This window comes from Lepus europaeus, chromosome 5 (genome assembly GCF_033115175.1).
Source record: "Lepus europaeus isolate LE1 chromosome 5, mLepTim1.pri, whole genome shotgun sequence".
Taxonomy (NCBI): domain Eukaryota; kingdom Metazoa; phylum Chordata; class Mammalia; order Lagomorpha; family Leporidae; genus Lepus; species Lepus europaeus.
This window is the reverse complement of record NC_084831.1, coordinates 104,185,751-104,212,415: the sequence shown is the minus strand read 5'-3', so window position 1 is coordinate 104,212,415 and position 26,665 is coordinate 104,185,751. Positions and strand designations below refer to the sequence as shown.

Below are 26,665 nucleotides of genomic sequence, written 5' to 3'. Positions count from 1 at the left end.
TGGGGGCAGCCAAGGTGTGGCAGTGGCAGTGACTCGTCTCCGTTCTCCATGGCAACTGGGAGCCGCCACCCCAGGGAAGGCCACCATAGCAACAGCTACTTGGGGAACAGCTCTCCTGGGCCTCCCAGCCTCTTGGGCTCCCCCTCTGGTTTTCCAGCCTGGGTGGCGTGGAGGGAGTGGAACACCTCCCCACCTGGGGCTCCCGGGGGCTGAGCGCACAGAGGGAGCTGTCTGTTTTCCTGTTTGGCCTGAACACTGGATCTCAGACACTGAATCTGAGGTTGGTTGGCCCGTGGGCCTCCATACAAGTACCTGAGGGCAGAGGTGCTGAGGGAGCTGGGCTGAGGAATGCAGCTCTGGTCCCTGCGGGGTCTCCTCGGGGAGGCACGCCTGTGGCTCGCGGGCTGCGAGCTAAGTGGTCAGGATGCCCTAGAGAAAGCTACCTGCTCTGAGCTCTGGGCAGGTGCAGGAGGTTCCCAGCTCAGGAACGCAGGTTAGGGACCTACAGGGGTACTGGCTCGTGGCGGGTGCTGGGCCAGGGCTCTCTCCCTCCCCTCTCTCCTCCTCTTCCATCTCTCATCACCCCCCTTTCCCCTTTCCTCCTCTGCTGCCTTCTCCCTCATTCTTCCCCCTTGCTCACTCCTTCTTTTCCCAATTTCTTCATTCACTGAAGCATTTCACTGAGCACCTACTACGCAGGAAGTAGGCTGGGCCGGGTCCAGAGGGAGGAGCCAGAATAGAATTAGCACCCTTGAGCAGCTGGGTTGACAAGTATCAAAAAGTGTCAGGCAGGAAATGCGAGGTTCTGAAAACAAGAGCGAAGCCGAGCTGTGGGAACTCTCCTCAGCCCGCCTCACTACTCTGACAGCTTCTCCGGCAGAAAATGCATAATGTAAAGGGAAGAGCTTTCACATTGTTCCCCACGGGCTCCCAGGACTGCCCTGGAAGGGAGGTGCAGGAGCCAGCTGGAGCCAGGGCTTGGGAGAGATGACAGAGGCTGGAGTTCAGCAGCTACTCGGACCAGGGCCAGCCCCAGCCCATTCATTCATTCATAAAATATTTACTGAGTCCCTAGCTCTGTGAGGCCCTAGCAACTTACAGGGAGGCTGGCAATAAACAAGTAAATAGTTACAAAGAGTGATAAGCACCATGAAGGAGAGAAGAGGCACTGGCTGCAGCGATGGGAAATAACAGAGGCGGGGAGGCCAGGCTGGAGGAGCTGGGGTGCGGCAGAATGTCCCCCTCCACGAGCAGCACCTGCACGACACTCAGGGTCTGAGACGGAGTGGCAAAGCCAGCTGCCGGCTCCTGGGGCTGAGAGTGGAGCAGGGCAGGGGTGAGGCGGCAGAGGCAGAGGCGCCTGGGCAGCAGCGGGCCCTTGAGGTCCCTCTCAGGCGTCTGGATTTTATTGGAAAAGCAAGGGGAGTCCAGCCACCAAGGGTTTGCAGCCAGGGTAACTCGATCGCTTTCCATTTTCAGAAGCGCTCTCCGGCAGCTGGGGAAGGCTAGGGGTGGAAGGGCCAGTGGGACCCAGGGAGGGGCCTCCTGCAGGAGCCCAGGGCTCACTGGCTGAGTGCAGAGAGCCAGAACACCCAGAAAGATTCCAAAGCCAGAAACCTAGAGCTGGTGAATGGGCTGGGATGAGGGCGGCAGATGGAATCCTTTTGTCTACTGGTGTCCTGGCCTCTGTCCCCGGCTAGACGGCAAATTCCCCAAGGGCAGGGATCCTGCTTTCCCAGGACCCAGGGCAGGTGCTTCAGAAAGATTTCTTGCATGATAGCTGAATATCCTGCATGACAAATGAGTGAGTGAACTAAGGAAGAAGAGGGTGGGCTCAACCACCACCCCCAGTGTCCGGCTCCCACTCAGGGCGGATGGTGGGAGCCGAGGGGAGGACCGTGCAGGCCGAGTCAAGTTGTCCAGAGAGCAGGAGGGAAAGAGGCCCATCTGTCTGGGTCCCTGTGTTACATCTAGCATGGAGAGCAGAGCCTGGAATAGAGAGGGGCTCAGGAAGGGCTGAATGAATGACTGAATGAGAAGGGATTTCTGGACTGACACTAGGAATGCGGATGTCATCAGCACTGAGAGATGTTTAAGGCCCTGGGCGTGGATGAGGTCACCCAGAAAGGGGTGACAGAGAGGAAGGAAGGGACCAGCCCTCACGCCTCTAGCTATCAGGGATTGCCGATTTAAAAAAGCAGGGACCCTCAGTCAGGCAAAAGCAGGAACTTGCTTTTCTGGTAGACTCCTGCTAAGTAGCCTTAGTGTGTGCTCCATAACCACTACCCTTCCAGGCATCCCTGGGGAGTCCAGGCAGAGGTGGCGCAACTGAGGTTGCTGGGAGACAGCCAGGTCCCTGGCGTCCCTGGCAGCCCTCGGGGGTGAGGCAGGCTGTCCTGGGCCCGAGTCTGGTTACCATAGCCCTGCGGGACCAAGCCAGCTCCTGGGTTGCCTGTTGCATAGGTACCAGGCCTGGGCATTGGGAACTGAGGAGCATGCTCACTGCAGCCATGCTGTAGGGGCCCCCCGCACGGCATCACAGCCCCAGCCCAGGTGTCCCCCAGGACGTTCCAGGCTGGCATTGCCATCGACAGTTCATTGCCCTGCCCTTTGGCCTATGGGACGGGAAGAGGCAGAGAGGGACTCCTGCAGGGAATGCCGCTCCTCCACCGTTAAGGAAATAGGAGGAAAATCGTGCTGGGAAAGCCGCTCATCTGAGCCCCCCTCAGAAGGCCTGGGTTCCGGAGCTGCCTCCACCGCCAAGCAGCCATAGGGCCCGTGAGTGAGAAAGTCTTGCAGCAGCAGGTCTTCCAAAGCGACCTCCGGCAAAGCCCGCACTGAACATGACCGTCAAGGGAGGGGCTTTCCCCACCTCGAAGAGCGGCCCACTCCAAGCTTCCCCTTTCCCCTAGGCCGGGAAGGATGGTGGTCACCGTAGGGTGGGGTTGAGGGAGGGTGATGGTGCCTCCCTGTTGACTGGCAGCGGGATGCTTCCCTACCCCTGCGTGAACTTTGCAACAGCTAGTGACACAGACAAGGTTATTTACTGGAATCCAACCTGCCTTCCTGCCATTCCTCCCAGTGGCCCCAGAGCTGCCGAGCAGAATCTGGACCCACTTCCCCATGGGTACACTTCAAACAGCTGCAGGCTGGGGTCCGGCTGAGCTGTTCCTCATGTGACTCCGTTTCCAGAACAGTCTCACCCCGGTCACCCCTTCTGGGAGTCTAAGAATAAAATCCAGTGGGGCTGCATGAGGGAAGAGGTCACTCACTGGCTGCGCTGGGAGCCACCTGCTGCTGACTGCTGACCGTATGGGTGGAGGAGAAGGGAGAGGGAGTTAAACCACTTACCTCCCTTTCCTGGGTCCTTACCTATCAAAGGGGATACAGCAGCTTTGCTGTAAGAACCAACTGAGATTAAGGGAATAGAAACATTAAAAGCACAAAGCCCCATGCAGTTTTAATAATTTCTTTTTTTTTAAAAAAAAAAAAGCTTACTTTCTTCTTTCAGTTATATCCCAATTTTATTTATTTACTTGAAAGGCAGAGAGAGAGAGAGAGAGAGATATCTTCTATCTGCTGGTTCATTCCACAGATGCCCCCAAACAGCTGTTGCTGGGTCAGGCTGAAGTCAGGAGCCAGAAACTCCATCCGGACCTCCCACTTGGGTGGCCAGGGACCCAAGTATTTGAGCCGTCGCTTGCTACCCCACAATGTAAGCAATGGCAGGAAGCTGGAATCTGCAGTGGGGCAGGGACTCGAACCCAGGCCCTCCAAAATGGGATGTGAGCTTCGCATGCAGCAGCTTAAGCCACTGTACCATAATGCCCGCCCCTTATGCAGTTCAGGCAGTGGCCTGAAGAGACCCAGACAGCTGGGGTGTGGGTCCCAGGGCAGCACTCACTGGCTGTGCGACCTTGGGGAAACAACCTGACATTGCTGTGTTCCAATCCACCCCTCTGTGACACAGAGAACGCTGACCTTCAAATGCCTACTGACGAGCAGGGTCGTCCTGCCTGGAGCAGTACTCGGGGCACGTGAGTGCCAGCCCAGCCCCCGGTCCCGGCACAAGGAGATGGGGCCCTCACTGAAATGACACCGCCTCACGGCACTGATCTTGAAGAGAGCAGAGACATAAGAGCAGGAGTAAGCTGCCCCCAGCATATGGAAGCCACGACCGTGTGCCAGGCGCTCGGAGACTTCGCAGGCACTGGTTCGCTTAACGCTCCTGATAACTCAGCGAGTCTGACGCTGTTAGGACTCCCATCTCAATGGTGAGGAAACAGAGATTCGGCCAGGTCGAGTAACTTGCCCAAGGTCACACGAGACAGCGATGGGGCCAGGGCTTCAACCCCAAGGCCAAGTCCCAAGGACTGTCTCAGCCGCCAGTGCCTGGTTCTTTCAAGTAGCTCCCTGGTGTGGGTGGGGCTCAGCACCAGCCTCAGGGGCCCCCCTCTGCTCTTAACAACACCACGTGCCACTCCTGGGGGACGGGGGGCGTGGGTGATCGCCTGCTTCCCCCTCTCCTGCACACCGCCACCTCCTCCCCCAGGATCCCAGCGGCATGCCATCAGGCCCATCACGGCCCCCGGCACTGGGCACCCCTGGGCTGCTTGCTGGACTCTTAAACCCGGACCATGCAGCGGTTCCACATCGATCTTAAACCAGCCCTGCTGGCCGTGGCCTTGATGCGTAATATCATTACAGAGCCAGCAGCGCATCCCACCCCATTATCGCCTGGCCCAGCTGCTCCTAGGAGCCTGGCTGCAAATGGCTTTCTCCTGTCTGGAAGTGTGGGGGGCTTGCCCTCTGCGGCTGGAGGAGAGATTTTATCTTTAATTGACAACTGGCTGCCTGCCATTACCTTGCTCCTGCGGGCCCAGGCTCCAAGCCCGGCTACACTTGAGGAACAGGCTTCCCCTGGCTTCTTCCCTGCCCTCGGCCCTGCGGCCCTTGCTCTGCTCTTCCGCATTGCCCCAGACAACTCAGGGTGTGTTCTTGTCCTTCCTTGGAGCGACTGGACATGGGGAGGTCAGCAGTCTGTAGGGAAAAGGCTGAGGGCTCCAGACAGAGGGGTCAGGATGGAACTCTGACTGTGTACCTGATGTTTGTCATAGGTAGACACGTGGCAAAGGGCCAGCCTCTTTATACCGTCTCTGAATTAGGTGCTGTCATTATCTCCATTGTACAGACAAGGAAACAGCTTTGGAGGGTGCCTCCAGCTAGTAAGTGCCAGATCAAGGCTTTGAACAGAGGCCCCTATGATTCTGAGTTTACGCCTGAAATACGACGGTGAGGGGGGTAGGACAGGAGAAAAGAGACAGACGCACACCAGGACCCAGCTACACGATCTGCAGAGCCCAGACACAAGGCAGAAGCTACAAGGCCATTTGTTTGAGAATTATTAACTTTACAACAGTAACAGCCGGGCGTTCAACCCAGCAAGGGGCCCTTCAATTACTACAGAGGTTGCAGACCAGGGGAGCCAGGCCTGCGTGCGCCCATGCGAGTGTGCAAGGGGAACAACAGTGAGGGCAACAGCTCACGCGTGGCCATCGGTTGCCATCTCCCCATCCCGTGTGTCCCCGTCGGCCTCCATCTGACAGTCTGACAGCCATCCCATCATTACCAGGACTTTGACCTCCCGGGGGCCTTGGCCCACTTAGAACTTCAGGACTGTGGGGAGGAGGGAGGTCGGGCATTACAGTAGAAGCCCCTCGACAAGGAAGTCTTTTCGTCTGCGTTAGGAGGGTTCAGGCACCAGCCACGGAGACTGGGAACCGGGGGTCCCAGTGAAGCCTCTGTGGCCTTGGGGCATCCGGGCTTCCTCTTTGAGCATCAGTTCCCACTACAGCACGCAGGGTTTCGGCCACAAGGCTAACTCCGGGTGTGGCCAGGTTGTGCTACAATTGGCTGCGTTCTTCAGGGGTTGGGCGTGGGAGGTCGGAGAGGTCCCCACAGACACAGAGCCAGAAAGGAGAGGCGGACGCAGGCACGCACACAGCACGGCACACGTTGCTCCAGATGTCTTTATTGGGGCTCGAGCACAGCATGACAGCTGAAGGCATGTGGACAGGGCGGTGGGCCCGGCCTAGGCATGCCTCGGACACACGGGACGGACCAACACCAAGGGGGGCAGCGAGGGAGGGCCGAGGGAAGGGCAGAGGCCGCGGCTGAAGGGGTCGCCTGGCCTCTGCTATTGCACGCGTCCGCTGGCTGCTAGCCAGGAAGTACAGTATTGCAACTGGTCTCCGCTCGCTCGAGGCATCCCCTTCTCACACCCCTGAGCCACGTGGGCAGACGGACCCCTTCCCTGCCCGCCTGCCCAGCAGCATCTTTGTAGACAAACAGACGAAGGAGACAAAAAAAAATTAAGACGACAAAATGCCCCCCTCAGTCTGGGACACAGACAGGCGTGGAGAAAGGTGTGGAGGAGGCTGCAGGGGAGCCCCTGGAAGTCCCCCCACAACTGGGGCACAGGGTAGAGGTAGAACCCCAATCTGGGGTGGGGTGGGGCTGGTGGAGCAGGAACCCTGGTGGGGGGGTAGTCTGGCCCTTAAGGGACTTCCATAGGCCACCTGCTGGCAGAGGAAACACCCCCCACCCCAGGAGAGAGCAGCCGGGGACCTCCCAGCTGGACGGGCAGTTCCCACGTGCATTTTTCCTGGGACAGTACACACACACACACACACACGCACACACATGCGCGCACGCACACACACGGTCAGCAGAAAACAACAAGGAGTTGGCAAGGGAAAGAGGATGGGGATCTCGGGGTGGGGGAAGGGCTGGGCAGACAGAGGCTTACAAAGAAGACAGACTACCACTAGCACGTGCACTACACCCAAGAGTAGAGTATGTATGAATATAGATACTATATGTGCATATATATCTCTTCAATGTACAGTAGAGCTTCACACCCAGATGGCTCTGGGCCCCGAGGGTAGCATGGGAGGTTTCCACCAGTCCTGTGCAAACAAGGATAGCTGAGTCCTTCCCAGCGAAAGAGTCGTGCCTGGGGTCCAGAGTTCCCCTAAGCCTCTGGCTGTCTTTCTGTCTGTCTGCCTGTCTCTCACGTTGGTGCCGCTTTAGGAGAGAGTGAGGACTTCAGCCTGGGCATAGTTGGACGAGAGGGCGTCTTGGCAGGTCTCTGTGTTTAAAGAGCACAGGTGTGAGACACTGGGACGCACGCTTTCGGCTCAACATTGCCTTCTGGGGGAGGGAGAGGGGGCAAGGAGTTCAGCAAGAGAAAGGGAGAAACAAAGAAGGAGAGGTTAGAAGGAAGCCAGCTGCTGACCCACAGGCTGTGGACTAAGGAGCAGGCCAGGAGCAGAGCTAGGAGCAACCCAGGGCTCAGAGGCCAGGAAGGGCAGGGAACAGGCAAGCCCTCCACCACCCCTCCACCAACTCAGCTCTGGGCCGAGGTGCCTCACTGGTGCTGCAGCTGGTCTCCACACCTGCTCAGGTAACAGCAGCTCCAGTGCCGTGGGCAGAGGGACCACAGCTCTGCAGCCTGGCATGAGGGCACTAGGGAAAGTTCCTGGCATGTCCCGTGGCACACCCTGGCTACTGCCTACCCAATCTGAGCTCTCCATCTGCCTCTGCATCCCCACCCCCACCGGGGCTAGCCCCTCATCCCAAGAGTTGGTGAAGAAGGCACCCAAGTACGGTGCTATCTCCGCCCAGCCCTTTCTCAGTGTGGCAGGAGGAGCCCAGAGGTCGGAGGGCGAGCAGCATGGGGCGAACACTGAAGGGGACACTCGGGAGAGAAGGCTAACAGCACCGTCCTACGAGGACCCCCTCGGAGGGCCCCGATCAGCAGCAGCCCAGCCTCAGCCCGGTGTGTCTGGGGCCTGGCCTCTTCCCCTGCTGTCTGCGGAGCAGCACAGGTAGGGCAGGCAGTGAGGCTGCTCAGACCCAGCTGCCGAGCTGGGTAATAGCGCAGTGGGGTTTCAGCTCCCTCCAGGTCAGCGTTGAGGCAGCCCCTGAGGCTATTAGATTTGGGGTCCAGGGCCCAGCCTCTTGCCAAAGCAGGGGTCAGATGTGGCATCCAGAGCCTTCTGGGCTGCGGCCACACTGAAAGCCTCCACTGCTCTCCTAGGGACAGGCTGTTCTCGTCTTGGAATGATGCTGTCACTACCTCCTCAGCCACCGCGCCCTGGCCCAGGAGTGTTCTGGGCCTCTGAGTGCCACCCTGGAGGAAATCAGAGAACCCCAGGCTCCTCAGGGCCCCTTGTCCTGACAACAAGCAGAGAGCTGCGGCCTCGCCCTGTGCTCCTAACACCGAGTAGTCAGGAACCTCGGCAGTACCCAACTCCGAGGCCCCTGGGCTCCCAGTAGGTCCTGGATAGCTGTGGTGGGCTTAAAGCCCATTCTAGGGAGGGGACAGCAGTAGGCTGCTTTCTCTCAAACGTCTGCCCTCAGGGATCTCTGAGTGCTGGGGAGGGCTCTCTCTGGACTCTCCCTATCTGACCCATCAGGGGTGCAGCAGGGTGACCTCCCCTCTGACCCTTGTGAGCCCTGGCTCCAGGAGAAAGAGTCACTTCCCTCTCGGTCCTTCCTCTCAGAAGCTTCAGGGGCCGGGGAGCAACCTCCAGGGCTGGCAGGAACCCTGGTACAGGCTGGGCTGGAAGGCAAGTTTCAAAACTCCCACCTGGCTGCTTGCCTGCTCTAAGGGAAGTGGCTAAGGCCCAGCTGCAGGGAAGGTGTCTAAAAGCCAAAGCAACGGGGGCGGGACCAAGCCCTAGTCCAAGTCCAAGTGAGGGAAAGCAAGTTGCACTCTCAGACCATGGGTAGGAGACAGCCTTCTCCTGAGGAGCGAGGCCTAAGGCCTAGTGAGGTGCCTGGGGCCTATGCAGGATGCCACCTGCCAGCGTAGAGCATGAGGTACACGCCAGGACTCACGGTGCCCTCCTCCGGGGTTCTGGGAAGGGCCAGAGAAGTGCAGCTGGCTACAGAGAGCCCACTCAGCCCTCCCATCAGCTGGGTCCTGTCTCCCCTACAGAGCCAGGAAGGGACGGTGAGGGCCCAGCTCCCAAGGCCCCCAGGGGCTCCAGCCTGGCACTGCTGGGTGTGTCGCCAGGGACATCTGTGCCCACCGCAGGGGTGCCATGAGCATGCCCATTCCCGTGGGAGGCAAGAGAGGCAAGGAGGCGGTGGGTGCCGTGGAAACTTGGGCTCCTGACAACTCGAGGGCTGCCACAGAAATAGCCGGCTCGGCTCCCCGAACCAGAGCGACGAGTCAGAGGAGAAACTGTGGCACCCACGCCCAGCTGCACACCTGGCTCCCCGTGTCCCCGGCAGACCCCAGACCTCGGTGCCAGGGAGCCCTGCTGCACGGGGAAGCTGGACTCTCACATTCAGCTGTGAGCGAAGACGGTGCGTGCCCCAGCCACCTGCCACCTAGAGGGGCCTGTCCCCTGATGAAGGGCGGTGGCACTGACGCCCCTGGAGTCCTTCTTGGCTCTCAGGGGTCATGTCCTCCTGAGGGCAAGGGCGAGGCAGGTGCCATGGATCACAGCTGGTTTGGGGTATCCTAGCGCTCAATGTGAACAGACCTTTCCAGATGAGACATTCCCATGTCTGCCCAAGATGGAGAAGCTCCTGGCCCCCAAGCCCATGAGGCAGTCCAACCTTGCTATGGGCTGCCTCCCCATGCCTGCCTTTGCCCACCCTGGGAGGAGCACACAGGGACCTTACTTAGTCACTCCCTCCACAAAGCTGCATAATCTGACTCTAAAAATTGCCAGGCACACAGCCCCGGTGTCAGGTCTAATTCCCATCAGGTGAAAACAGCAAATGTCTTGGCCAAGGCGTTCTCAGTTGCTCCTCAGTCCCTGGTCCAAGGAGGACCTGCTGGGGGAGGGGCTGGCTGGCAGGAGCAGGTGCGCCGGCATGTCCCCTCAGCTGCCCCTGCGCAACGTGCACCCTGCTCGCCCGTGACTCACAAATGTGTTGTGCTCCTGGGCTCGTTAGGTAAATGAATACACTTAATTATAGAAATTAGATGAGTCTCCGGTTCTGGCAGGAAAACAGAGCACAGAGGCTGGGTGGGAGCGGCAGGTGACTCAGAAGCGAGGCTGGGCGTTTGAGGGAAGCTGGAGAGGAGGAGAACTGTCGCGGAAGCAGAGGAAGCAGTGCGAGAGAAACCGCAGCTCGGGGCACAGATGGGATGCCGGGCACCGCGGCGGGCTGTCACCCGCGGAATCCAGGCACGGGCCCCCCCAGAGACAAGGGTCCTCCTTGTGCCTAGGTGGCCAGCCCTGAGCTGTACCAAGCCTGAGGCTCCGCCTCTAGGAAGCCCCACCTGCACCCCAGGCCCAAGCTGGAAAGCGTCAGACCTCTTCCCCCAGGGCACCACTGCCTGTGGGCACTGCCCTGCTGGAAGTCCAACTTCCTTTATCCCTGCTTGCTGCCTGCGTGGGGTGGACAGACAGACAGACAGACAGGTTGTTTGGTTACTGGTTAAAGGCCACGAAGCAGGTCAATGCATTTGCCGTGATTAAAACTATTAATGCAGGCATGGCTGCCCAGCAAAGCTGAGCGGTTCTGGGTGCACCATGGACCTCTCCCGGACGGGCCTGGCGATCGAGGCTGGCCTGTGGGACCCTGAGAGGGAGGCAGGGCCCTGGATGTGCTAGTACCTGAAGCTCAGAAGAGCTTGGCCAGGGTGGAGCACAGGGGAGCAGCTCTGGGAGTCACCTGCCCCTTGAATAATCTGGAGAGCTGGGTGCTGTGGACAAGAGGCTCAGACCAAAGTTTGTCCTGATGGGTGGCCTCCTGTGCTCTCTACAGGCCCCAGGAGGGACAAGGGCACGAGGCGGGTGAGTGTGCCTGTTGGTGTGTGTGTGACAGAGTCCAGGCATCACTAAGGGGCACAGTGGCCAGGCGGTGGGCTGGTGAGGGGCGGGAAGGGGTGGGAGAGCAAGAGCTTTCTTGGAGGGTAGGGCGAGCTGTACCGCGATGCCAGTGGAGACAGCCCCAGACTGCTTCCAGCCGCTCCGGCTATGTTGTTTAGACTCCGGGACTTGGTACAGCCTTGGTGGAGAAAAGGCACAAGGGTCAGGGGGTACAGCTCCTCCCCAGAGCAGCTCCATGGAACCCTGCGGGGCAGGTGGTCGTGGGCTGGAATGGAGGGGGCTGGCACTCCAGGGAGAGGCTCCCTGACTCTCCCTAGTCTCTGGGTCACCTGGACTCCCGAGGACAGACCTCAGGGCCCACACTTGGTACATCTGTGTCCTGGGCTGCTTCGGCCTCTCCAGCTCCTCCATGGCCTGGCTGCATAAAGACCCCATGGCCTCTAGGGCCAATTAGCACCTGCCATCTTCCTCCTGGGAAGCTGGCACTCTGCCACATGAGCAGCCACAAGGTTCTGTGCTGGTGGCTGATGGCTGGTGGCTGGTGACTGGAGGAGGCCCTGGGCACACTCCCTCCTGGTCCTGCTGGTAGCCCGGCTGCAGAGAAGTGCAGCCTGGGACGGCGTGGGGAAAGTTGTTGAGTGTGCACTGGGAGTTTGGCGCTGTTCATTGCCGCGCTTGCTTAGCAGGGCCTGTTTCCCAGCAACCCACCTGTTCCCTCTCGAAGGTCACTCTAATTGGCTGGGCTGCATGCTTATTGCCAAGAAGCAGTGCGGAGGCATCTTGAAACTAGAGCAGCTGGGCCCCACGGGCACCCCAGAGAGACAGGGGGTGGGACACAGGCTTCCGGCTCCAAGCACACACACGTGCAACCCCTGCCCAGGTACGGCCTGCTCCCAGTAGCCCGGGGTCCCCCAGACTGCACCCTCACACTTGCACCTCTACTTGCACAGAGCCCCTCACAGCACAGGGAAGGAGGCAGGGATACTTGGTTGTTTGCTTGAGGCCTACAAAGAAATGGGGTCTCCAACACCCCACATTCTGGAATGTCTGCTTAGTAGGCTCCAGCCAGACGTGGTGGAGCTGCTGCACATTTGGGATGGGAGGCAGGAGAGAAAGGCACATCCAGGGCCTGAGGACTGGAGCAGCAGGGGGTGACAGGTGAGAGTGCCCAAGGTCTGTGTGCGCTCCCTCTGTGCCCAGAGACCCACCCTCCTCTGGGTGCCAGACCACGGCTCCTGCTTCTGCCAAAACTAGGACGCAAATTTCTCAAGGCCTGGTTGGAGTCAGGGTGGCCTGGGGACTCCATGGGAATGGTGGTGCTGAGGGCCAAAAAGGGTCTGGGCAGCCAACGTCTTATTTAGGGGGACAGAGGCATCACAGGCTATGCCTGAGCCAGCCATGATCCCTGCCTCTCTCAACCCAGTCTGGGGCTGGGGCTGGGGTCTGGGGACAGTGGCCAGAGAACTCGGCACAGAGCTTTGTTGTGGAGACCCCCGTCCTATCAGGCAACTTGTTTCGGGCACTTAGGTCACAGGGACAAACAAGGACAAAAGGTGATCAGAAACTGTGTGGAGGCAACAGCTGGTCTCCAGACGCCAGGTTCTCTCCACGGGCCCTTGCCCACGTCACACCATGACCCCTCCTTGCCCCTTTTCCAGACCAGGGGCCTCCAGCCCCACTGCCCCACCTCTGCCCTGCCCTGCAGGAGGCTTGGGGCCTGGAGGTGGGACCTCAGCTTCCCTGATGGGTCGCGCTCTTTTAACTCTGCCAAATCCTTCCCAACACTGCCCAGGTGGGACCCTCCCTCACTGCCCGCCTGGCCCCTGGTCCCCTCAGGCTCCGCCTCAGAGGACAGTCACACCCTGGCTGACTGCAGACCCAGGTCAGGCCACCCTGGGCCCTGGGACCCAGTACAGGATGGGAAGGAAGGGATGGGCGCGCTGGCTCTCTGAGGCCTTTGTACCTGACTCCCGCAGGTGGTGGGCATCTCCTGGGACCCCTTACCTGGGCAAGCCTGAGAGAAGCAGCAGAAACCAGAAGCAGAGAAGGTGATAAACACAGAGGGGGCAGTGGGGGCCTGGAGTCTGCTCAACCCTCCAGCTCTACTCCTCCCTGGGGGCACCTGGGGGAGGGCTCTGAGCACCCTTTGGGGAACGCGAGGCCTTTCTCAACTGAGGCTGGGAGCTCGGGGTACCCGTTCTAAAAGTGGGGGCGTATCCACGGCAGAGGAGAAGGAGGCCACTGGCTGCGGGGAGGTGGGGAGCCGAAGCTCCGTGGGGAGGGCTGGGGGGTCTGTGCTCTGTGGGGGCTCCCCACCTGCCCGGCGCGGGGAGCCATACCTTTCCGCACACTGCCATCGGCACAGGCATAGTCCCCGGTGCTGAGCAGGAAGCAGGCGGCTGCCTTCTTGTTTCTGTCCCTGGTGCCGGAGCGGCGCAGGGCCCGGCGCTCCTCGGGGGTGGGGGCGGAGGCCAGGGGCTGGGTGAGACCAGCTCCCTCCTCGTCTGACAGCACAGCACTGGCGTCGCCATTCTGCTTAGAGTCTGAGGGACAGACAGACAGACGGGAGGCCGTTCAGCCTGGGCCATCCTCATGGGGCTCTCTGGCTCTCTCGGGCCCCAGACCCGGGGGGCTGCTCGCCCAAATGACACACAGGGGTGGGGTGTCACCAGAGCAGAATGCTGTGCTGGCCATGAGGGTGGATTCCCCCACCAGCCTCAGCCTAGGGTCTCCCCGCAGGGGTGCTGTGATGGCCAACACCTCCCCTACAGCTGGGATGCCCCCAATCTGCCTGCTAGGGCTGCCCCCACGAGACCAGCCCAAGGCAGGTGACAGCCCCGGCTTCCTCCCTGGCTCTGGCTCACGTTCACGCTGGATGAGTCTGCAATTCCCACAGAGAATGGCTGCTGGCTGGGCTGAGGGGGCCCCGCCAGGGTCTGAGCCGTAAATGGCATCCTCACCCCCCAGGGCTCCCGGGGCAGGGGAGGGCACTGGGTGGCAGAGGCTCCAGTTCAGCTGGCAGTGCTGTTCTGTGCTCCTTGCTGCTGTGAAGTTCAAGGTCTAAGGGGAAGCTGGGCTCTTGGACCTGGAGAAAGGGGGGCAGCTTGGACTGAAGATGGCACCCCAGCACGGTGGCTGGGCGAACACTGTGGGGCCCACCACAGGACTGCCCCATTGGTATACCAAGATTCTCTCTAAGCCTGGATGCCAGGCTCGAACAGCTGAACCTCACTGGGAGATTCATACTCAGGGGTCGGGAAAGGGGTACCCTTTGGTGGGAGAGGAAGGGGCCCGGCAGGTACAGTTCTTACAGGGGTCTGCCCCAGCATGTCCAAGAGGCCACAGTGCCTTCCCAAGAGGACAAGGTCCACTCTCCCCGAGGAGCGGCCCCAGCCCAGTCCCCTGAGGGCCTGGCATCCAACACATGCCCACACCAGAGACTTCCATCTACCTGCCCCAGGAGCCCAGTCCACACCTAACGAACGCTCAGGGTGCCTTTCCCCTCCCCTAACCACACTGCACACTGCTGGAGACGGAGCTGCTTTCCTCCCGTCGTCTCCTGACTTGGGGGCAGGGGAGCCGTCGTGGACTGGCCCTTCCTATCCTCGAAGGACAGGATTCGGATGCCCAGGCCCTCCCCCACCAGCACACAGACACCAGCTTCCTCCACCTCCCTCCACTTCCCAGCACCGGCTGGGCCACTCCCTCCTCGGTTCCCTTCCACCCCACCAAACCCTGAGCCCAGGGCTCCATCGAGCTGGAGCTGAACAGAAGGCAGCCTCCCACTGCTGTTACGTTAGCACATTTGTTAGGCCAAGAAGACACCAGACTCGGAACCCTGGGAGGGGAGTGATTCACGCGCTGATGCACCTTGGGGAAACAGCTGCCCTGCTCTCTGGCTAATCATGCCTGACGCCCAGAACGTGGCTCCCACTTCTCAGAGAACTTTCACAGCTGACACCCACCGGGTCGTAGCGACGTCTAGAGGGCAGGCTACTGACAGGTCCCATTTTATGGGGGGGGGGGGGGATCGATGCCCAGAGAGGGTGAGGGACTGGCCTCAGCAAACAGAGCCCAGTGGCCCAGATGTGACTGGGCCAGGACTTCTAATACACAGCCCCAGGTGCCCGGCGTCTCAGACTGCGCTGGGTGGGATCCTGACTCCCCATACCCAGACATTCCGGAAGCTATCAGAAAACCCGAGGGTGGAGGGGCGTGGCTGCAATGTTTAGCCCTCTTAAAGGCACAGCTCAGACTCAGGGAAGCCCAGCACCGTCGAGCACGGACCCTATTCCAAGGAAGGAGGATCCCCGGAAAGCACGCTAGGGGTCTCACCTGCCCGTTTCCTCTCGACCACACCCTCTTCCCGGGCTGGGGGGCTGACGTCGCTGTAGGTGCTGTCCCTGGGCGAGGTCTCCTCCGACTTGCAGTAGATGGGCGACTCGAGCTGCGGCGGCCGCGGCACGTGCTTCTTGCGTTTCTTGGGCAGCTTCTGCTTGGCCATGGCCAGGGAGTAGTACATGCCGAAGTTGTTGACGATGACAGGCACCGGCATGGCGATGGTGAGCACGCCGGCCAGCGCACACAGCGCCCCCACCAGCATGCCCGACCACGTCTTGGGGTACATGTCCCCGTAGCCCAGGGTCGTCATGGTGACCACAGCCCACCAGAAGCCGATGGGGATGTTCTTGAAGTCGGTGTGGTCGTTGCCCCGCGGGTCGGAGGGCCTGGCGCCAATGCGCTCGGCGTAGTAGATCATGGTGGCGAAGATGAGCACGCCCAGGGCCAGGAAGATGATGAGCAGCAGGAACTCGTTGGTGCTGGCGCGCAGGGTGTGGCCCAGCACGCGCAGCCCCACAAAGTGGCGCGTGAGCTTGAAGATGCGCAGGATGCGCACGAAGCGCACGACGCGCAGGAAGCCCAGCACGTCGCGGGCGGCCTTGGAGGAGAGGCCGCTCAGCCCCACCTCCAGGTAGAAGGGCAGGATGGCCACGAAGTCGATGATGTTGAGCAGGTTCTTGACGAAGTCCAGGGTGTCGGGGCAGCACACGATGCGCACCAGGAACTCCAGAGTGAACCACAGCACGCACACACCCTCGATGTAGGTCAGGATGGGCTCCGTCTCCACCTCCCGGCGGAAGCGCACACTGGTGATATTCCCCACCCGGTGGATCTCAGTCACGTTGCGGTCGATGTTGAAGGCCTCGTGGGTCTCCAGGCAGAAGGTGGTGATGGAGACCAGGATGAAGAAGAGGGAGGCGAAGGCCACCACCTGCGGGAATGGGGAGGAGAGAGAGTAAGGGGGCAGCTGGCAGGGCAGGGAGCAGGTGCATAGGCTACCAGGCAGGCAGTCGGCTAGGTCAGGAAAGACCGGACTGAGATAGAGTGTGGGGCGGAATGGAATGCCCTCCCCCCAGGGCCTGCTGCTCAACACTTCCCAGCCCTTGTCATGCTGCCCAGAAGACGGAGGTGCTCCTGTGAAAGGTCAGTGGTCAGGGAGCCCTGGCTGCCTCGCCCAGCTCCCGGCAGCTTTGCCGGCCTCTCCTGCCCATTGGTGCTTTGGGCTTCTCACACTGTGATGGGCGGAGGGACCATCTGGGAATCTCGCCCCCACGGGATTATGGCTGGGGCAGGCCGGGGCTCAGCCTTTGACTCTGCACTTCTCACAAGTTCTCGGGTGAGGCTGTCAGAGCCCAGCTGGAGTGACGAGGTTTGGGTGAAGTGGCCCGCACACTGAGGTCCTGGACCAGAAGCCGCAGGTCTCTGGGAACTGGTTCGAAATGCATATTTGAACCCCTTCACCCCCAGTCTGTTTGAACAGGTGATTCTGATGCACATTGAAGTTTGGAGGCCTCTGCTTAGATGGGTGCTCCGAGGCGGGGTCTGCGAGGGAGGCACCTGGGCCTCTTGCTGCTAGCTGGGAACCAGTGCCGCCCCCTCCCACAAACTGCTGAGCTCCCAAGACAAAGCACCGCGGGCATGAGCACCCGGGAGCGTCAGGCAGCTGCTGATCCTGACAGCTGCTGGGCTCTCAGCTAGACTGATGACAGCTGCGCTCACCGAGGAGTGCGGGGCTCAAGTGTCCCATCATTATGAATGGAGATGAGACGCATGTGTAATAACACCAATTACGGAGCTCTCATCTGTTATTCACGTCATGCCATTCACCACGAGCACGACGCTGTTGCCGGGGTCCCATCCCCACCCCCACCCCCACCCGGGGCTGCCTGTCCTGCCTGCTGGGCAGGACGGGCTGTCTCCCTGAGCAGAGGGCTGAGCCGCCACAGGCAGATGAGTGACGTCTTTTGCCGGTTCCCCCCATCTGCCCTGCCCAGTGGCCACCTGGCCGTGGCCCTAGTCTCTGTCCAACAAGGACCCAGACCTGCCCTGGGAACAGCGCAGCGAAGGGAGGGCACACCTTGCTCTCAGTGCTGCCAAAGCCCAATGGAGACCCCGGGAGATCGGGGAAGAGAGCAGGCAGCAGGCCCTCGGGGTAGGGGGGGAGTGAGAGCAGCACACCCTGGTTCTACCAGGAAGCACGGTAAGCAAACCACTCGCTCTCCGAGGAGAAGCTAGCCAGGAGAGCTGGCCCGCCTGGGAGCCCAAGCACGCGGGTAATTAGTGACTTGGAAAAACAAGAGCAGGAAGCACTGCCAAGGGGCTGAGCACGAGGAGCGGAGAGGGAGGGGACGGTGCAGCCCAAGCCACCTTCCCGCTGCAGGACCGAGGAGCCTGCCACCTGCCTCACCGCCCTCCTCAGCTGCCGATGCCAACAACACCCTTCTCCTAGCCCCGACGCACACCCTCACGTGTGCTTTTCCTAAACCTGCACCTGGCCCAGGCATGGACTTCCTCCCTGCTCCACCCACACAGAGGATGAGGGCAGGTAAAGGGTGGCCACCTGGGTGCATTTTTCTGGGGAAACAGAGGCACAGGAGAGGGCAAGGATGTCCTCAGGATCAAACTGGAGCCAGGTCTCCTAACTCATCTCAGAAATCATTCTGCTTGGGGCCCCCCGACCGAACAAGCGAGGAAGCCCCGCAACTCTCCGACAGAACCTCAGTGGGGCCTCCCCAGGGCTGGGCAGCAGGTGCCAGCCAGGCCCAGGGAGAACGCATCCCCTGCAGAGACAGAGCTGGGGCCCAGCCAAGGGAGACCAGGGATCCTGATTGCACCGCGTGAGCTCCCAAGGTTCCAGGTTCCCTTCCAGGGTCCAAGTGACTCCTTTCCTCTCGAAGTTACTCCCCAGATGGAACCCTTCCCTGGCGGCCGACCATGCTTGTGATCCGTGCGCTCCCCTCGCTCTCCCCTCTGGGCAGGGATTCTGACTGCTGCCTTTCTCACAGCTCCCTTGACTGGGCTGGGAGCTGCCCAGGACAGACAGGAGCCCAGAGAGGCGGGGACTGAAGCTACAACACCCTGCCGGGGGTTCAGGTAGACAGGGGCCCTGCGTGCCTATTTGCTGGATGTACCGAGGGGGCAGTACTGCGGGGGATCAGTGAGCACCCATGTGGCACCCAGGAAGTGCTTGATGGGGAGGCCCTGCATGCAGCTGGATCTGCAGCCAAAAATCAGTGTGAGATTGGAAGTGAAGAGACTCGGAAAAGCACGCAGCGCCCCCCACCCCCGCCGCTCCTTTTTGCTGCCATACGGGTGAAGAGGCTGAGACCCAGGGACGAGCGAGTGCCTTGGCCGGCGCTGTCAGTCCTCGCCACTGCACGAGGACACAGGCCTGGTCTCTGCGGGAAGTCAAAGCTGCCCAAGCAGAACACGGCAGCGTGAACGGCTCCTCTCCTCCGGCCGGTAGGGTGCGGGAGGGTCTCAGCACCCGCACAGGAGGCGCCTGGCCTCTGTGCCAGACAGCACCCCTCCTCTCAGAGTCCTGCTCCCCTGGAGCCCCCCAACACACACACACACACACACACAGGCCTCCTGAGCGTGTCCTATTGGGAACCATCCCCCTCCAAAGGTGCAGGTGTTTCGGCTGGTGGGTGGGCCCCATTACCCACCCACACACACCCTAGGGCTATCCTTGTGCAAATGTGATTTCACACACACTTCCGCTACTCATTGCCCTGGTGAGTGGCTTAAGCCTCTCTGAGCCTTAGGATTTTCATTTATGAAGCAGAAAACTGAGCACCTACTATGTGCCAGACATGGTGCTGGGCAAAAGGAGGATAAATACAGACAAAAGCCCTGCCCCTGCACCTTACATTCTAGGGCAGGCAAAATGGCAACAAAAAATGTAAAATACACAGTGTGTCAAAGGGTGTGAGTTTTGGAGAGAAAAAGGAGACACGAGGGTGTAGGGCAGCTATGTCATGCAGAGCACTCAGGTGGGACCACAGTGACACCCAGCACTGTGGCGTCCTGGGTAAAACTGCAGCCTGCCACATCAGCATCCCATAAGGGCACAGGTGTGAGTCTAGGCTGCTCCACTTCCCATCCAGCTCCCTGTTCATGCGCCAGGGAAAGCAGCAGCAGATGGTTCAAGCGCTTGGGCCCCTGTACCCATATGGAAGACCTGGAAGAAGTTCCTGACTCCTGGCTTTGGCCTGGCCCAACCAGGGCCATTTGGAGAGTGAGGCAGCAAATAGAAGATCTCTCTCCCTCTCTCTCTCTGCCTCTCTCTCTCTGCCTCTCCTTCTCTCTGTGTAACTCTGACTTTCAAATAAATAAATAAATCCTTTTTTTTAAAAAGTGTCATCTCTTAAAAAAAAAAAAAAAAAAGACCACAGTGACAAGTCCAAAGGGCAAAAGGAACAGATGGTGAAAGGCCCTGAGGCCATCGTGTGCCTGGTGCTTGAGATAAAAAGGATCATCAAGCCGAGGGGTTGGCCAAGCAGCTAACTACTGGTTGGGATGCACTCATCCCTTATCAGAGTGCCTTGGCTCCACTTCCAATTCCAGCTTCGTGCTAATGCACACCCTGGGACACAGCAGGTGATGGCTCAACTAGTTGGGTCGCTACCACCCATGTGGCAGACCCAGATTGAATCCTGGGCTCCTAGCTTCAGCCTGGCCCAGCCCCAGCTGTTAGATGTATCCTAGAGAGTGAAAAGCAGACGGGAGACCTCCCTGTCTCTCTCTCTCTCCCTCTCTCTCTCTTTCTGCTTTTCAAGCAAATAAAAAAAAAATTCGAATAGTGTCTGCCTTCTTGGGTTGTTCTGAGGATGAAAAGAAAGGATTCTGTGCAACTGAGCTCCGAGCCGAGAGTCTCGGGGATCTGGCACATGGGCTGGGTCCAGGGCAGCGGGGACAGACACCGATCACAGGGAGTCGAATACAATTGGCGGGGGCAGGGGAGGGGAGCCCAAGGAAAGAGGGCCAGGGAGACAGATGGACGATAAACATAAGGAGACTCATTCCCCAAAACCTATATTAAGGACGAAGTGTAGGAGAAGGGAAAATCGAGAACACAGCCAGCCAAAGACACTTGCAGAGGAAGATCTGTGGGGGTGGGGTGAGGGGCTGAGGCTTGTGGGGAAGGGAGACTCTGGTGCCTGGGCGAGGCTGGAAAGGCAGTGAGGTGACTTGGGGTGGGGTGGGGGCAAGAAAGGAGCAGGTGTGCAGAGGAAGGCATCTCGGAGCTGGACCTGGGCTCCAGGGTGATGGCCGGCACCGAGGCCCAGATCTCCTCCACGGGATTCCCTGGGAGCAGCACTTGGCTCTCCCACGCTGAGCCAGGCCCCTCTGGCTCCAGGGTCCAGGGCCAGCCACTCCCTGTGCTCCCCCTCTGCCCAGCTGGCACACGGGGCCTCTGAAGGCTGCTGGGCTGCTGCCTGGAATGGAGGAATCTCACCCCTAGAAGGGACGCGCGCAGCCCAGATCACCGCCCCAGCACCCGCCATCCACTCAGATGGAACCCCACCATGTCCCGTGCTGTCCTAGCTCTGTGCAGCCTGGTCTTCTGGCCAGGAATCTCTCCCTTTCCCTAACTCTGCATGGCTTAATACCACCCACACTGCAATTTTATGTATGTATGTATTTATGTATAACCTGACTCCTTCTAAAAATCATTCACGGGAGCTAAGCCATTATCCCAGCAGGCTCAGCTTCCGGGTCCTCGCTGCTGCTGTCCTGTACAGGGGCGAGACACTGCACTCTGCTCTCACCTCCCATCGGACTTCACTTTTCATGACTATTGCGGCCCCTCTCGGGGTCCATCTTTGATACAGGTGCTGTTTCTCATCACCTGAGTTCCTTCCACTGCCAACAACCTGGCTCTGTTTGGGAAGAGGGACCACTTCCGACTCCAACATGGCATCCAGCATGCAGTATGTGCTCAGGACATGCTGACTGCCTGGCCAGGGTGACTGCCAGCCCCCTCTCCCAGCCTTGGTGAGCCTCCACCATGAGGAAGGGTTATCAGACCGAGGCTGGAGGGCACTTCCAGGACGTCTGCTGCTGTCCAGGGTGGACCAAACCCACTTCTCAATGAAGACCCCTGCCAGGGCCTGGGGGACCACCCCTGCCCCCTAAGAATGCCCAGCAACGAGCTGGCAGGAGCCCTGGCAGCCTGGTTGTACCCAGAGAACAAGGAGGAGCCAATCGTGTTCCTGCTCAACACCCCAGGCTGTCCCCGCCCAACTCTGCGGCTGCCTGCTCGCTCCCCCACTCTCCAAAATAGACCAAGTGTCTTTTACCCCCTTCCCCCATCACACACCCCTCCCCAAACGGTGACAAACACAAACACCTCATCATCCAGAGACAAGATGTTCAGAGGCAAATGTTGGTCTGTTCAGAACAGGAGAGGAAAACACACAACAAATCCAGGAGGAAGCGGGAAGGTTCCCTGAGGGCAGGGTCTGCCCAGGTCGTGGCCTCAGGAAGGAGGGGGAGGGGCTTCCCTGGGGCAGGGGGGCACTATGCTCTGGAGGGGTCGGGGAGGCTGGGGCACAGCCCTCATGGGCTCAGAAACCTGCTTCGTCTTAGCTCAGAAGGCCTGGGTCAGCAAGTCCTGGCCCCAGCTCCAAAGCCAGCAGTGAGCACCACCTGGCTAGGCCCCAGGCAATGCCTGGACCAGAGAAGCAAAGGACCTTGGAGCAGGTAGGACAAGGAGCTGTGCATTTCTTTCCTATAAGGCCTTGGCTCTGTCTCTGCCAGCCCACGAGGAACCTGGTCTTGTCTCCCTTCTTTCTTTCTATGGAGGTCCCACAGTGAAGACAGGGAGAGGTTTGGCTCAGGTCATTCCAGAGGGAGGGAGCAAGGGGCTGAGAGACGGGCACAGTGGGAAGCTGGCCAGTGAGGAAGCTCTCCAGAGTCAGAGGTGGACACAAAACACTTGGGTTTGGACCCTGGCCCCAACCCCAGCTGTGCAAGCCTCTCCGTGCCTCAGTTTCCTTATCTGTCAACTGAGGAGGCAGGTGGTGGAGGAGAGCAGAGGAGGAGCACCCGACACACGGCAGGTACTTAGTAAAGGTGAAAGCCTGGCTCTTGTGCTCCTGGAGCAGCAGGGAGTCTGGAGGTCACCTTGGGAGAGAGACTGTGGGAAAGCCCAGCCAGGAAGCGCTTCCACCCAAGGAGAGGGGACACGATCCACACCAGGGAGCCAGGGAGGCCGGCTGGAGGCAGGATTGTGCCCCAGGGGAGCATTCGTCGGGCCTCCTGCTATCTGATCTCAGAAAAGGAACATCCTGGAGAGGCAGGTGCTGCCAGCCCCTGCTGTCCCTCACTCTGCCCCATGCAGCGGACAGTCAGTAGGTGGGGAGAGGCCACAGACCCAGACCCAGAACCATGGCGGCAGCTGCCCACGGCCGGGCCGCAGCAGAGGGAGCAGGGGTGCACGACCTGGACAGCCCAGGAGGCTGCCTGATGCGGGAGCAGCTCTCGCCCGGCCCGTAGCTAGGCAACAGGCCCTCCAAATGAGCTCAGTGCACCTTGCATAAGTCTGTTGGGCTCCTGTCACAACAACCCGCTCAAATTCCCGGGCTGCTGCATGCAGAGACACCTTGGGGTGCGGCACTGCTCTTTTGCCCTCATTTGCCTTCCTGGTGATGTCCCAAGCAGGCCCACCCACCCCGAAGTGCTGTAGGCCCTTTTCAGGGAGACAGCAACTGGGAGGGAGGGAAGAGGCGCTTACACCCAGGGCATCGAGCCTGGGACCGGGAAAGGCAGTGTTACCGCTCTGGGGACAGTATAGAGGGAGGGCAGGAAGCACTGTGCCCTCAGGCCTGGAAGAGGGACAGAGTTCAGTGTCCCATCTGATGTCCCCAACTGCTCCTGGGGTTTCTGTCACCATCCACAAGAGGCACAGAAGCTCAGAACACATCTCAGGGCAGAATCAAGATACCCTGAAAACAGGGAAGGGTCCGTCCTGGGAATCCCAGGAGGGAGCAAGGGACTGGGAGGGGCCTCTCGCAGCCTCCATCTGTTAAATGGGGGTACCAGCCTGGGATAATGGGCCTCTCTTAAATTCACAGAGGATTAGAAAGCAGTGTGAAGTATACACAGCGGAGTCCCCACACGGGCTGCTGAGCAGGCAGCAGCTATCCATTCAATTTTAAGACTCACGAATTCTCACTTGGGTGTCCCGAGAGCAGCTGGGACCTTTCCAGTAGGCAAGTCCTGTTTGGGCACACGTGCCGGCCAGAGCTCCAGACAGCTGCTCCCATCCATATCACCAGGCCCCCGGGCCCCCGGGGCGGGAAGGGAGTGGCTGGCTGGCTTTGCTATTGGGTACGTGTCTCTGGCAGGAAACCAGATGTCTCTGGATCCTGGTTTCTCCACTGAGGAAATGGAAGAACGAACCTCAGCAGGAACGCCCAGGCTGATACGATTCCATGTCAAGAGGGCCATGCCTCTCGGCTTCCTGGACGCCAAGGAGTGGACCAGGCTCCCAGCTCCCTCAAACAGGCCCCCTGGCTGGGCTAGCGCTGCAGTGAGTTGAACGGAAAATAAGCCCCTTGAGAGCACAGCCCCTGGGAATCCCCAAGGGAAGTGCCGAGCAAGTGAAAAGTCCCATGAGACGCCAGAATGCTCAGAAATATGGCCCAGCGCCCCTAACCGCCTCCTCCTATCCCTGCCTCCCCGCTGGGCCCCCTTTCCACATCTCTTTCAAGCCTAATAAGCCTCCCCGGCCTTGCAACTTTGAGAGTCTGGGCTATCTCCCCTGCTGCACACAGCCAAGAACCCACTCTAGCAGGGTTAGCAAACTGGATGAGAAGCCCATGGAACTCTCAGGAGCCCCATGCCAGAAGTGTTGCTGTGCCGGCCCCTTCTGAGCTGGCGTCAGGGCTGCAAAGCCAGAAATCAAGGCAGGTGGCCCTAGCTTCGCTCTCAGTCCTGGAAAAGATCCTGCCTTCTAGTGGCTGCCCACAGCCCTCGCCACAGCCCCCAAGAGCTCTGCTTCTCCCTTCTCTCCCAGGCAGGAAGTGCCTCTCCCTGCAGCCTCATTCCCCATCCTCTCTCCCCTGGGTGGGGAAGTGGAACTTTTCCTCCCAGGCCCAGGAGGAGGCTGGCACACTGGGCACCGGGGAGGGCCCAGGATGAGGCAGGACTCTGAGATCCGTTGACATGAGACCCTGGGATGCCACAGGGATGACCACTTTCCACAGCAAGCAGCAGTCCCCAGATCCCACAAATCACAATGCTCTCTTCTGTTTCCCAGGCAGACCCTGCTCCTACACGTTGCTGGCCGTGAGATTGGACACTAGGCTCTCTGGCCATCTTTAAGGATGGTTTTCAGCTGCCCAAACAAAATGAGGTGTCATCCCCCACAGCCCCCTGCCACCTAGAGGGCTTAAGGGAAAGTGGATTCACTTGGGGGCACTTGATCCTGCCTATGTCAATCTATGCCCCCCCCCCCCCCAATACTTCCACTTCAAGCAGTAACCTGAACCAGGGCTTTCTGGAAAGCCAATTTGTGCTGCAGCAGGAAGACAACATCACCAGGAAGCCTGTGGCTGGCCACTGGCTGTGGGAGCAGGAAGGGCAGAGAACACTGGGGGCTATTCCTGTCTAACTCCCCCCTCATCCCAGCTGAGGCCAGGCCATTGCAGGTGAGCCAGCAGAAAGCCCAAGAGGCCGGCATGTTCCCTGGAAGAAACAGGGCCTCTCAGAGCACTGGACAGAGGTCTTAGCTTCTGATCTGCACTCTGCCTATTGCCCTGCAGGCTGCTGAAGCCTATGCCCCTTCTCTCTCTCAAATGCACAGCGGCCTGGTGCGCCCACAGGTAGCACAAAGCACTCTGGTTTCCCTCCCTCAGCCCAGCAGAAGGAGGGCAACTTCCAGCTCCCCAGGACTGCGGGCCCCTACGGTGGCCTGGGCGGACCAAGGAAAGGGGTGTAAGAGCTGGACTGGGGGGCAGCCCACTCACTGCGAGGGGATGCGGCAAGGCAAGCAGCTGGATCCGGGCCAAGTGCGTGCCCCGTCCCGATGGGGCGTGCAGGGAGCAGAGTCAGGCCCACCCCGGCCCTCTCTGCCCCTACCCACCACGCCACGCGCCCCCTCCCTCCACTCGGTCCCGCCACTCACCCTGGCCGCCCGGGAGGAGTAGGGGTCCTCAAAGAGCGCCCACATGCGAGGCTGCCAGCCACGGCAGCCCCCGGACCCGGTGCCCGGGCCCGCGCCTCCCTCGTGGGCGCCCAGGCGCTGCAGGGCCAGCTCGCGCTCTTCGTCGCCGGCCTCGTCGCCGGGCCCCGCGCCGCCGCCGCCGCCGCCGCCGCCTGCGTCCGGACTCTCGAAGATGTCCAGCGCCTCCTCGGCGTCGCGGTGCTGCCGGTAGGTCATCCAGCAGCAGGGCTCCACGTCGGTCTCGTCGATGCCCCAGAAGGTGAGCTCCTCTTCAAAGAGCGGCCCGCACACGTCGGCGGGACAGTGCAGCTTGCCCGTGCGGTAGTAGTTGAGCACGTAGGCGAAGACGCCCGGGTGCCGGTCGAAAAAGAACTCGCAGCCCCCGCCCCCGCTGCTGCCGCTGCTGCCCGCACCGCCGCCCTCGGACTCGGGCCGGCCCCCGCCGTCGGGATCGGCCAGCCAGGCGAGGCGGGTGCCCGGCAGGGTGCGCAGGGTGCTGCGGTAGGTCTCATGTCGCGTGCCACCCACGTTGATGACGATCTTCTCCGACGCCTCGCCCTTGGCCATCTCCTCCTTCAGACATGTTTTGGACGGAGGCTTGTTCCCCGACTTGCGCCCGCGGTAGGAGGAGACACACACCGAGCTGATCATAAGAAGCGCTGCGGGGGCTCCGGCTTGGGGCGGCCGCTGCCCTCCAAACACCCTTCCCGAGGAGGCAGCGTCAGACCGGGGAGGGGGAGGAGACGAGGAGGAGGAGGAGGAGGAGGAGGAGGAGGAGGAGGAGGAGGAGGAGGAGGCGGCAGGCGGCGGCGGCCCCCTCTGCGGCGTGGCCCTGCCCCTGCCTCCCCCCCCGGGGCGCGGAGCGGGAGGAGTTGGGTTTCTCCGGTGCACAGGTGGTTGGGGTTCGGGCGGGCAGCGCCGGGGAGGGAGGCAGGACAGGAGAGCCGAGGACCCCAGCAAGGGGCCCGGGGAGGTCCGGTCCAGCACAAACACGCTCCCGGGCTAGGATGGGACACGCAGACACCGGGGCCTGGGGACACGCCCCCCCACCCCTCCGGAAGACAGAAAAGCGCACAGTCCCGGCGCACCGCGAGGGTCCGGGGCGCGCGCCTGCTCACACTCACGCGGGCCACCGTCCGGCTCCCAGACCGCGCCGAGCCCCGGGAGCGGCCGATTTCCCCGCGGCGGCGGCAGCGGCAGCGCAGCAGCAACAAGTCCTCCGGGCGGCTGCCGGGGCCGGCCGACGCTCTCACGGCAGCCGGAGCTCCTCGGGCCCGGGCTGCGAGCGGTC

General features: G+C 60.6%; 1 protein-coding gene across 2 annotated transcripts; it reads right to left on the bottom strand.

The window, feature by feature from the left end:
• Positions 1-6,923: 6,923 nt before the first annotated feature.
• Positions 6,924-26,025, bottom strand: KCNC4 (potassium voltage-gated channel subfamily C member 4). Of its 2 annotated transcripts, none has more exons than XM_062193467.1 (4): positions 25,336-26,025; positions 15,195-16,131; positions 13,199-13,402; positions 6,924-7,150 (listed from the first exon to the last, which is right to left on the bottom strand). In XM_062193467.1, exons 1-4 carry the CDS (start codon positions 26,023-26,025, stop codon positions 7,089-7,091), a joined length of 1,893 nt encoding a protein of 630 aa, XP_062049451.1. In that variant the 3' UTR covers positions 6,924-7,088. The 2 variants fall into 2 exon arrangements, with proteins under 2 accessions (XP_062049451.1, XP_062049452.1); XM_062193468.1 differs by lacking the exon at positions 6,924-7,150 and adding an exon at positions 7,157-7,212.
• Positions 26,026-26,665: the final 640 nt, after the last annotated feature.

Excerpts from the sequence above, each read along its gene's own strand:
- KCNC4 (XM_062193467.1), bottom strand. The coding sequence starts at position 26,025 with ATGATCAGCTCGGTGTGTGTCTCCTCCTACCGCGGGCGCAAGTCGGGG. Across the intron at positions 16,132-25,335 it reads ACTCCTCCCGGGCGGCCAGG|GTGGTGGCCTTCGCCTCCCT; the intron begins GTGAGTGGCGGG and ends CCATTCCCGCAG. Across the intron at positions 7,151-13,198 it reads CGATGGCAGTGTGCGGAAAG|AGACCTGCCAAGACGCCCTC; the intron begins GTATGGCTCCCC and ends CTTTAAACACAG.